Source organism: Rhea americana, unplaced genomic scaffold (genome assembly GCF_003343005.1).
Source record: "Rhea americana isolate MKP2758 unplaced genomic scaffold, rheAme1 scaffold_7, whole genome shotgun sequence".
Classification (NCBI taxonomy): Eukaryota; Metazoa; Chordata; class Aves; order Rheiformes; family Rheidae; genus Rhea; species Rhea americana.
Window position 1 is genome coordinate 10,027,366 of NW_028186867.1, and position 12,628 is coordinate 10,039,993.

Genomic DNA, 12,628 nt, shown 5'->3' on the forward strand with positions numbered 1-12,628 from the left:
ACAAGAAGGATACACAGCAATATCCAGAGTTGGCTTATCCCCATTTTCACATGGGGGTGGACCTGAGGCTGTACTGAATGGAAGTGTGCGCTTGAGTGTTCTCCCTCAGCCAGCACCTGATGTCCACCTGATCTGGATATAAGGAGCATCTGAGCTCAAGGCTGAACAGAGGACTGGACTTTGAAGTCAGCACAGATACAGTCTCACGTATTTGGAAGGGAAGTGCTCTGCTTGGCCGATTGGTGAATAATGCCAACATATGMAGGAACGTATCTGGCTGGTACACATAAGAAAAAGCAAACACACTTGCTGACAAGTGTCTGGGCATAAATACACACTGAAAGGTATTCACAATATAGAGAGAGCACTGAAGGAGGTGATAGAGGAATATTAAATGAACTGGAGCGTGAACAGGAGAAGCAGTAAGTGGAAAGCTAGTATTGCCTGGGAAGGGGTGGAGAAAGGCACAATAGAATAGTAGGGAATAAGAAAAGTGTTTTAGGATATAGATAAGGCAGTAAAACACGGAGGGAGGAAAAAGGAAGAAGGGAGGCTGAAAATGGCAGGAAGACGTTATGGAGAGAATAGAAAAATGCAGACTAAGACAAACAGAGGAGATAACATGTCACATCTCTACCATGAAAAATTAGTAACAAAATACTCAGTTGCACACAAAGACATATGCACAGTGTGGATGGAGACACTCACAAGAGCTGGAAAGGGCTTTCCCTGTCACTGCTGGCGCATGCAGATGCTTCCGCACAGGGAAAAAATCGGAAATTTGGAAACACCAAATATACCAAAKTGCACACACTTTCTCAAATGAAACATTCATAGGCAGACTATCTCTAGAGAAGGCCATGGTAAATAGACAAATCAAATGCCTTGCTAATCCAGCTTATGCATGTGAATTAGTGCTGRAATTTGATCATTAGACAAAAGTTAGAGAAACTCAATGCCTTYCAAAGGTGTTAAATTAAACACTGTCTTGTATTTAAAAAGAATGTAGCTGCAAGAACTGTGTGGTTGAACAGTGCAGCAATAATGCTGTCAGCTAAGCTCACAGTACTGCCAGCAACTGTTTAACTAAAAAGAATTTTAAACAAATTTAAAATACATTTTAAATAAATATATGTTTGCCAAGCATCTCTTGTTTACAGAAGGTTTTAAATACTACTATTGCTTCCCTACCAATGAAAAAAAATATGTAAAAAGCCACATGGCTTTTGCCTACAGTTCAGGCAACTAGAAMGTATGGACTAGAAACAGACATAGACATAGGAAAACAAGTAAGAAATCTTTGAGCATGTAAAAATATACTGTATATTAAACATTTGAGATAATTTTCAGATATTGGACAGCAAAAAGTCAAAATGGACTAGGCACAAAATATGACTTTGCTCACAAATTAATGTTGTAGTGCCAGTGCTGTGCATTTTGCCAGTTAAACATAAAAAGGCATGTTAAAGAAGATGATACTAAAATCCAAGAGCAAACTAACAATCTAACTGAATATGCAATCACTGATTCTAAATACTGCTTGGTTTTATATCTTGTGCATAGCAGTAAAATATGGATGTAGTTACCATTCCTGTTTTCTTATTGGCAATGCACATGGAGTACAAGAAGGGACAAGCAGGTCCTCTAAGTTCACAGAATGGCAGGAAAAAAATACGTATTGGATGAACCATAAATTAACTTAAAGAATAACAAAGCAGCAGTGCTTTGTTTTATTCCCTAAGGTTCAACAAGTGCTCTCCACCTTGGCCGAACTCAAAAGTCCATTTTATCAAAAAGAGAAAACAAATCCTGATCCATTTCCCCAAATGTTATTCTTAAGGCAGGTCAGAACTAGTGAAGAAATCCAAGCAAGCTTTCTATCAYGACTGTTTTCAGTGAGTGGCCATAGCAAAACATGAGTGCCAGGCTATTTATAATTTAACCTTTTCAATCAGCACCATAGCGGCTAAAAGAAATCACTGCCTTCAKGCCCTTCACAGGTGCTTTGCAAGAGCCCAGGCAGAGATAGCTTCCCTCCTTGGTTGGCTGAATTACTTGGGTGACCACTTCCTAACTGGTTCCACGGAAATGAGCTGGGCTATTTTAAACATGTAAGAAAATGGGTTTTTTTTTGCTCCTCAGGCTGATTTTGATTGAAATTGGATTAGGGTACATTCACACAAACAACTCTACTGGCAAATCTCACAGGACAGTAATCTGGTAGGAGAAGGGAAGGGAGGGAGTGATGGTTCTAGCAGTGTTGGCACAGCCGCAGATGGAAAAGAACATATGACCCTGTTGCACTGTGACTATTGAGATGCCTGGTTTTATTAGCCAGATAGTCATTTCTGGTGTAGCTTGAACTTCCAGACATACTGTCATGTTTTTACAATCTGTAGACTGTGAGTTACCACATATTTGATTGGGGGCTGGAAAAGCTGTGACTGACTTGCAGGAAAGTGAGTTTATTCCAATAGAATATTTGTTTCTAAGCTAAAAGATGTAAACTTGTATCTGTGAATTTTTACAAGAATCTACAAATGGGACTCAATGTTCTCTCTCTAATGTCCATGCTCACCTAACAAATGTGTAATTATCACAAGACTAGGAAGGAAAGGATGTCCCTGAGGCAGAGTAAGTGGGAACTAATCCCTCAGAAAACAAAGACTACATGGAAAAAGAGAGTGCTTCCTTCATCCTTCAAGAGCACTGAAAACAAAGATGCTTTCCTTTACTGGCAAATAGAGAAGAGATGAAATACTTTGAATACTTCCTTGCCCTTCCAATTGCCCAAAAGACTTTGGAAGGCTTCAAGATTGGGCTAAGCTTCCTTTTCTTGTACAATTACACAAATAAAAGATCCAAGTAAAACAAACAAACAAACAATCTCAGTTTTTCTAATGCTCCAAAATTACTCTACAACTCTTTCCTGTGTCTGCCATTTAGGTCAGGTCATTCTGTCCATGTTAAAATGGCTTTGGGTGGAGTTTGGCTTCTACGTAATTTTTCAGTAATCCTATCTCTCTCTTGAAGCTTTGTTAATTCTGTGCCATTGTTCATGAACAGAACTGGAGAATATTGAAAAAAGAAAACGAAAAAGAAAAAGAAAAAAMCACCAGTAATCTACTCCAAAGAGCAATGAGATCRGAGGAAGACAAATTGGTGAGTTTGAATAACACCCCCTCATCCCAGTCTTAGTATTCCCTCAAAACTAGGCAGTCTGCATGATCCCTCTCAAAGATAAGAAAGAAGAAGAGAACATCATGTCTTTCACCTGTTATAGCAAGTCCCTGACATTGCTAGAACAAACTAGCTGGAGATACTGATTAAAAACGGTCCTCTTTCAATATCCTGACATAGGTCAACATAAAGCAATGTGTTTCTTGTGTAAACGTTTGATCTGATACTGTGTTGTATTAAACGGATGGTTGAAGGTCCAAAACAATGTTATTATTAACTTTTGTCTCTACTGTGACCATGACGGAATTGAAAAATCAGTAACCCAGTAACTAATTTAAAGAAAAAGTGAGACTTATTATTATTATACTTGCTCAATTTCTGTTCTTATTAAAGAAATTGCTTATTAAAATTGTACAAAAGAGCTTTTTTCTTTCAGACATCTAAGTGGAAAAGTAACTAACATAATTTAAATAATGAGACATCTGAGAGCCACTCAGCTCCATTTTTAAGTTAGTATCTTTTCTCTCACAAAGCTGCTTCAACCGATCTTAACTTCTAATATCAAGGTTTAATGGGTCTCTGAAAACAGTTTTCCTATATTGTACTTACTGTATAACAGTGCAGCAAAAAGTGCAGCTAAGGTGAAAATAAAAAAGTCTAATGACATCCAATTAGATGTAGAAGAGGAGAACAAATTATTAGTGTAAGAAACTAATAGTGCTATTGATGAGACATTTTCCTTCTAGGTAACTGAAGAGTAAGAAAGGGTCAAACAGCAAAAACATACAGAAAGGATAAGAGAATTGAACACTCTAGAGAATTTAGTGAAAAGACACACAGTACAGTACATTCGGTAAGAGTGAATGTTGAAAAACAGGACTGAACAGCATTGTTGAACTACATTGATAAAGACTAAAGCTAGATTTCTTATCCTTTCTTTTGGTATGTGAGTTACGGAGCTTTCCAGCAGTGCTTGAAACAAGGCATTGAACAACAGTAAACAGAATTTTTAGTACAGTATTTAATTCTGCAAACGTCTGCTGCTTCAGAATACAGAACATCATTATATTGATACGACAACGGCACACTGACACATTGTGATGGGATTTGGTTGCTGTATCGTGAAACACTCATACTGACAATTTGCCCAGTGAGCAAAGTGTTTCACTGCTAAAGAATACACACGGCAAACCAGTGCAAACTGCAGGTGCAGAAATCTGCCTGACTTAAAACTAAAAAACCCAGTGCTCTGATGATCAAGGTAACTTCATCATTAGACAACTTTCAAAGGAGCACCAGTTTCCTGATCTGCAAGCTCAGCACTAACATGCCAATTGAAAATGTATTTTTACATGCTCCTCTGAAAACTTCTGCTTCACTCTTGAAAACCCAAAGCCCATTTCATGCAAATCTAGCAGCAATCAGCTTTACTTGCATGCATTAGTAGATTTTATATTATGAAGGATGAAGTCTAGCAGTCAGTTTTGCAGTTTTCTGGCTTTCTTTTACCTTTTTTTTTTTTTTTGAGTAGAAACAGAGACCACTACTCATCTGCAGTTTGCATGGTTCTTGATATAGGAATAAGTGACTGCAGCCAAACTCTTACCTCCTCATACACTCCAGAGCCTGGGTGAAGACCTGGGGAGCCATCCCATGTTCATGCTGTAGGATCAAACATTGCTCTAGGGTGACCGACATGGCTGTCCTATCCTTGGCACTTTTACAGCTTGTAAAGCGAACACCATTTAGTCTGCGGCATATCTGGAAATAGGATATACAATTCATCATTCCTTCCTCACGCATAACCTCCTGGCAGAGAACACACCTGTATTTCTCTTCCTTGGAGAGATACAAATGTTGTGTAGGACTCTGATGTCAAAAGTTGTCACCTTTGGGATAGCTGTATTTCATCACAGGAGTTGTGGGGAAAATGCTGATTTGAAAAATGCATTTTCTTTAATTTTATCTTCCCAGCCAATAAGACCAAACTAAAAGTGTTTACAGTACAAACTAAAAGCATTTACAGTATTTAGGAGGTAATACTTTTTTTGCATGTCTCACCCTGGAGGAGGTTTAACCTGGCAGTATTTCTGAGCTGTATGCTTGGAAAATGAAGAAATCTGAAAATATGAGTAATAAAAAAAAGAGGAAAACACAGGGTATTTATACATGTAGAAGACTGCCTGAACTATGTAGAGGTGCTTAGATTAATAAATACCTCAGCAGCTTGCCAAAGGATATCAACATTCTTATTTTTCCTTGCATGTACATTTTGCCCCAGAAATCTTAACAGTTCAGGCAGGCATGTCTGACTACGAGATCGAGGTAGACCTATAAAAACAAAACCAAGTCCAATTATTTATTTGTATTCAACATGTTCATAAAAATAAGCTACATGAAAACTGTTCCTATCTGCTAGTTGGAAAAAATCAAGTTTTCTGGAAACCATCAAAGTTTATAACAGCTAATTCTATTCTGAACTACACCAGCAAACCAAATTCAAGTTTAATTAAATGCAACTCAAAGTACACATTTATGTACTTAGATCACCAGGGGTTCAGCATCTGAGAGCACCATAGTAATAGAGGGAATAAAGGGAGCAAGACTGGTTTAGTATCTTGTTTTGTGTGTCACAGACACACTTGGGTTCACACACTTTGGAACTTTATATAAACATGTAACTGTCTATATAGTCTCCCCTCACAGGTGATAGGACATCACACAGGTCTCCATCGAAACTCTGAAGACACCATTTTACATTCTGCTCACATTTTCAACTTAGAATTTGTAGGCTGACCGTTTTCAGTTACAAGAAGCATTCTCTCCAACAAGACTCTGCACTGCTGGAATTTCTTTATTAATACTTCATTAAGCAGAGAGAAATTATTTGAAGGAATTTAAAAGGCTTTTTTCAAAAGCCCTCAGTAGTCATCCTGTACTCATGCATTCAAAGTGTTACATGGCATCTCTTACACATGCACCAAGGTACTCAGTAACAAGTACTGAATAGGTCTTCTTGTTTTTTTGTTTTTTGTTTTAAAAGGGGCTAACTACAGAGGACATGACCTAAAGCTGTGAGTGGATAAATAAGGTGGTATACATTGTTAAAAAATGACTGTGCAACAAAACAAAACATGCATGATTTACAGGGTTTTATTTTTCGATTGCATCTCTTCTCACAGCAAACAATATACAAGCAAAATTCTGCCTATCCTAGTTGGCTCTACTCAAACTCTATACCTAGAAAAAACATAAGGCCTGCAACAGAAAGAAGGCAACAGACCATCATCTAAATATCTCTAAAGACAAGCAGATGTAACCAAAGATAGCAACTCAATTTGAAATTCTGCAGTGCTGAGAATTAAGAACACAACTTTTTCAGAGAAAGGACAGGAGGTCAGAGATCAACTCTCCTTGTGTCTTTTTCACGGAGGGAACATTTTCTACAAGCTGCTAGCCAATATCTCACCAGCCTCTTGTTGTCTAGAGTGACCCATTTGTTATTTCAGGCCAAGTATGTCTGAATCTAAAAGCATATAAACTCCTTTTGCCTGCACCTTCCATGGACTACTCTGGCTGGTCTTACTATAGTTAAAGAAAATGTTATTCTAGCCTTTCACAGAAAATATTTCACTTCATACTCTTTAAAAATCACCACAGGAGAGGTACAAAATGTACCCTCAGATCTTCCTTATGGTAAGGACATTCCCAGGTTTGTCCAGGCAGAGCGAGCTTTTCACAGAACATCTCAGACATGTCTGCTGGGACACCTGCAATATCATTTTTTCTATACTGCTTATCAAAAATATTTGGTTAATGTTAACCACAAACCATTTGTCCAAGCAGTATTGCAAAACTAGGTACAACATGTCTGTGTTTACCCAGGACAAACAGTGAAGCAGAAAGAAGTTTTGGCAGAGGACAGATCTTGCCTGTTTGTGCCATTCATCTCAGGTGGCAGGGAGTTCAATGTAATGAAAAGTAACTGGAAACAAGGGAGAAAGGGCAAGGTGGACACAAGACTCCCTTGTTTTGTTTTACCATCAAAACACATGGTAGCATCACCTGTTCAACTCTGCACGCTAGCCTTATGCAGAACTTCAAGTTACTTGAAGAAAAACCTCTGGTATAAGAAATAAGTGATACTGACAAAAGAGAAGCTCAAAGTAATGGCAGCAGTACTCTTTAAAAATAGAAGAGGACAACTATAAAGTTAAAATAGAGTTCAAAAAAGGCATGAAGACAGAAGAAACAAATGACAAGAGAGAAAACAGACTGCAAGATAAAATAAAAAATGTTTAAGGAAAAAGGCAAAAGCTAACAGAAGACTAGACAAAAATAAGAGGTTAAGAATTGAGGGAAGAGACTGAAGTAAACAAAAGAAGCAAAGCCAAAGATGAGAAAATAAAAAGAACTAAATAGGAAATATTACGTAAGGTTACATGGACAGAGAGACAAATGAAGGAATAGTAAGAACAGCAGAACAAAAAAAAAGTCACTGTAAACTGATTAAAACTTTTGAAGTTTATAAGGAAGTCTGATGTTAGACTACTGAGTAATAAAAAGAACAGTTTAATTTTCGCAGCTAAAATTTAAGACTATCAATTGTGGATAGTGAAGGCCTCGTAGGAGGGAGATGGGTTCTCCTCTCAGTTGCATCAAAATGTCCAGGGTATCTGGAAGTGTACCAACGTACCTTCCTAAAGGACCACAAAGAGCATTCTGTCTGACAGCCCAGTCCCATTGCATGTTGCTGTTTTTGTATTTCTGCAATAAAACTGCAATTTTGGGCCCCGTGAATTTAGTTTACTAGAAGAGGTTGACACTAATAACAATGAATTAATCAATTCTAAACATTTTTTGCGGTCACATGTAAATAACGCATTTATGCCACTGCTTCCAGAGAAAACAAGAACGAGCAAACAACTTCATATAAAACCAGTAAAATTCAAACTTGTAGCTTCTCACAGAATCATAGGATCAGTAAGGTTGGAAGGGACCTCTGGAGATCATCTAGTCCAACTTCCCTGCTCAGCAGGGTCACCTAGAGCAGGTTAGACAGGGTTGCGTCCAGGCGGGCCTTGAAGATCTCCAGAGAAGGAGACTCCACAACCTCTCTGGGCAACCTGCTCCAGGGCTCCATCACTCTCACAGGGAAGAAATTCCCCCTCACGCTCAGGCGGAACTTCCTGTGCTTCAATTTCTGCCCTTTGCCTCTGGTCCTGTCACATGGCAATACTGAAAAGAGTTTGTCCCTGTCCCCTTGACACCCTCCCTTCAGATACTTGTACACATTGATCAGATCCCCCCTCAGTCTTCTCTTCCCCAGGCTAAACAGGCCCAGCTCTCACAGCCATTCCTCCTAGGGCAGGTGCTCCAGCCCTCTGATCATCTTCGTAGCCCTACTCTGGACTCTCTCTAGTAGCTCCATGTCTCTTTTGTCCTGGGGAGCCCAGAACTGGACACAGTACTCCAGACGAGGCCTCCCCAGGGCTGAGTAGAGGGGCAGGATCACCTCCCTTGACCTGTATCTCTTCCAGATACTGTATCAGATTCTGTATCTCTTCCAGATACTAGTCTTCCCTGTCGCTGGCTGCAGACACTACAATTTGACAGAGGCTTCAAAAGAAAAGGAGAGGGAAAAAGAAGTTCCTACAGAATGGCATTTGCTCTCTGTACGGGTCTCCACAAGCACAAAGAACATCATCAAAAACTGGAGATGAAAGTGCTGTTGTTACAACCAGTCACTTTTATGCCTTCTCTCACGGTACTCTGACTGCCTGTTTATACAGCATGCAGTATAAACTGCAGTATACAGTATGCAGCCTCTTAGAAAAAGATGTAAAAGTAAATTTAAAAAAAAAAGAAAGAAAACTAATCAGAATGAGCCTCAAAACCAACTTGAACCTGCTCTACTTAGTGCTAACATGTTAAAATAGAGTTGCATCATTTCTTGGAGGTTACTATACTGGCATATCATCAACACTTAAACAATTCACTTGAATCGAAGAAAAAAAATTCAGCCTACATTGCTCTGCAACTGAATTTGCCATTAGTTACTGAATACTTACAATCATCAGGCAAAACTTCTTTGAACTGTTCAAAATAGGAATTCAACCGGACTAAGCTTTCCATGTTAATTACTTCTTGAAGTGAGGTGTCTCCAAACCTTTAAAAGGTGAAGAAGGGAACATTTAAGCCTCTCTTTTCTTAGAAACAACTTCACTCAGCAATATGACTATTAGAACACAGTTTAAAGATACATCCCATGAAATGCCTAAATATTCAAATGCAGAAGAAAGTGTAACAGAAAAGAGTTGCAGCGATTCATTCCAGAAAAAGAAAAATGCAAGAACAGGGGAAAGGCAGAAAGGCAGAAAGGAAAAGTTTACAGATATTAGTATTTGAAAGACTTTGACTTCTGTATCTTTCTATCAATATTAATTATCAATATTAAACACCCATCTATTTGGTAGATCTTTTTGCAAAAATTCAAACTTAACAATGTTGGCTTAGTTTGTTAGCTAGTAACAACCAGTAAGCAGGATCACAAACTTTGATTTCAGACACGTGAATGAGAAATACAGATCTAGGAGGGATAAAATGCGAACGTAACAAATATCGTCAGCAACACGGTGATTCATCTTATCTAACATTTGTCTCTTATAGGCAATAGAGGAAGACATGAACTCCTGGAATACCCTTGATTGACCTATTCTAGATGTCTGCCATAAGATTGCATGCTCCATCCAGGCAGCAAGGCTGGTGCTGCAACATCTACATGCCTCATTTCACTGGAGTTCTCCATGACAGCTGGGATCTGCCAATGTATTCCTTACAGGATAAAGCCATAATAGAAAGCAGCTCTGGTAGCTCTCCCAGAACAGAACAGGTTTGCTAACAAATATAATTGTATAATTACATTTTTTTAGCTTTTCAAGAGCCCAGTTGCATTATACCAGTACTGCAACAGTAGGTTAAACTGAAGCAGATTCAGATAGTGGCCAAAGAGGGAGTCTAGGGAAGAGTACAAAACCAAGAGCGCAAATACACAGCAATCCTCAGAATGTTCCCTCAGCTTCTGGTGACCTGCCACTCTGAGTTCTGGAGTCAAAAGCAGCAATTCTGTGTTAAGCAGCCCGTGACAGATTTCCTCTTCCAAAAAGCCACTTTTGAACCACATAAACCTTTACTACACGCCATGAAGTAAAGAGCTCCATAGCTATATGCTGTGTGAAGAAGTATCTCCTTTTGTTTGTTTGGAACTTGCCAGCTTCATACGATGGTCCTGTGTTCTCATTTTGGAAGAGAAAATGAATCACATTTAGTAATGCAACAGTGCAATTTCACAGAGACATACTTCCATTAGAATAGGAGATTGTTGAACTGCCATTAAGGTTGAGCTCGCATGATTGAATACATACTTCTCTGCTAGGGTTTGCTGCTCATTGATTCCCACATTGAAAAGAACAGGCTGAACCCTCAGTAACATGCCACTCTGAATCTCTCGCGGCAGCAAATCAAACAAGGCGCTTGGCAAAGGGATCCTCACATTAAATCCATCACTGTAAATAAACAAACAACCATAAGACATACAGTACAAAAAGCAACATTATGAGAATGTGTTCTTTTTGTTAAGAGCGTTAACACCTAAAATACAATCCAATTATATTAAAAAAACAGGATCAGTCAAAATCCAAAACTTTACAGTACTGCCAGAGCTTGATCCTTGTCAGAAAAGCTATACCAGTTTAAACACAAAATAGCAACAGCCTATAATGTTCATTTTATGTCCTCATGGGTTTTTCAATCAGATCTGAAAAAATCCTGAGAAAAGCTGAATTTGCTTTCCCCATTAATACTCTAGCTCCCTATAATGTGATGAGAAAAAGATGAATTTTGGTATGTCCCCAGCTCATCAAAAGTAGAAGAGTAGATTTAAAAGACAATAAAAAATTTAAAAGATTAAGATTTAAAAAGATTAAAATAAAAAAGATTAAGATCAAAAAAGATTTAAAGCAGAAAAGTAATTTAAAATCTTTTATCATGGATGATGATGCACATGCAAGAAAGATTTTTTGCATACAATGAGTATTGCTGGTATTCCTGAGCTGAAGGGCAGAGACAATGATAGGTGTGATCCAAGCACAAATTGAAGAGGGAGCCAACAAAAAGTGCTGATAGGGATCTTTATGGCTCAGACCTACAAACCTGTTCCTGCAGCCCAACAGGTTACCTTGGGTCAGCTGAGCTACAGCAAAGATGTGCATGTTTTAGTTCGTGGCCAGTGTGAAGTAATGCAACTTACCTTAACCCACAACATCACTACGGACTAAGGTAAATCATATTAGTTTACCTTTACTACAGGCTGAGGGATTGCCTAGACATAAGTTATTGTGCTTTGCATGCCCTGCATTAATCTATCCACAGCAGTACCTTGCTGTTACGCTGCAGTCCTTACAGTGCAACTTTCCTATGATCATTTTTCTGCTCACAAGGCACTTAAAAACTCCCTCAAGTATATAAGAGCCATATAACAATATAATCAAAATTGGTCTGTGACTCATTTACACTGGACACAGGGAAAATATAGCAGAGCATATCCTATGTTACATCTGAAAGCAAAAGCTTGTTTTCATCTCTAAATGTAAAGCCTCCAATAGTTTGCACCAAAATAAATATGATTTTTCTTCTCTTCCCCTTCTAGAGTAAAATCTAGACAGCAGAGTAGTAAGCAGCACTATGAGACCTGAAACTAATGAAGTCTGTTTTTCTACTGATTTGCGTCCTGTACTTTTAACTAAAGCTTTTTCTTTGAAAGGGGTTTTCTGCCAGCTTTCAGCCATTCACAAAGGTCTCAGTAATTTCTGCAATACATACAATCGCATCACAGTTCTCCTTCAGCCAAGGCTGTTTCCATTGCAGCTGAACCTGAACTTGGTTAAGTTCATCCAAATGTATTTATCTTTGACAATTCTAGCTCTTTTTCAAGATGCAGATGAAACTGGGCAGAGCTTCAGCAGAGCTTGGTGCAGCACACTGCAATTCAATAAACCTTGTTTCCTCAAGAAATCAGATTCAAAACTAAAAATTTCTGAAGACTCTGTGAAACACAGAACGATTTAAAACATTAATTTCTCTGAGGTCTCTGTCACCCCACAGCTTTCTCACGATCTGTGAACAGGCTCCCTCAGAACAGAGGTGTCTTGCAGGGGCCTGTCAGCTTTATGCCAGAAACCAGCTGATCAGCAGGCTGAGGTGTTTGCAGGAACGTGTTACTCCATCTGTTGCAAAAGCTTCCCACCACAATAGAGCTGTAACAGATCGCTCCCACTCTACTTCACGTGAGGCCTCATGAATGTTTGACACTTCAAATAGACTTTTTTTAGGAAAAAAAAAGAAAAAGAAAAAGAAAAAGAAAAAGAAAAAGAAAAAGAAAAAGAAAAAG

The 12,628-nt window shown here is 38.6% G+C and overlaps 1 protein-coding gene across 8 annotated transcripts in view; it reads right to left on the minus strand.

Moving 5' to 3' along the window:
* INPP4A (inositol polyphosphate-4-phosphatase type I A) overlaps nt 1–12,628 on the minus strand; it is a 137,412-nt gene that overhangs the window by 8,844 nt on the left and 115,940 nt on the right. For all 8 annotated transcript variants that reach the window (XM_085321553.1, XM_085321554.1, XM_085321558.1 and 5 more), the window contains 4 exons: nt 10,605–10,745; nt 9,252–9,349; nt 5,399–5,511; nt 4,787–4,941 (listed from right to left, as the gene is read on the minus strand). In XM_085321553.1, the coding sequence (XP_085177679.1) occupies nt 4,787–4,941; nt 5,399–5,511; nt 9,252–9,349; nt 10,605–10,745 (507 nt within the window). The remainder of the gene's footprint in view (nt 1–4,786; nt 4,942–5,398; nt 5,512–9,251; nt 9,350–10,604; nt 10,746–12,628) is intronic.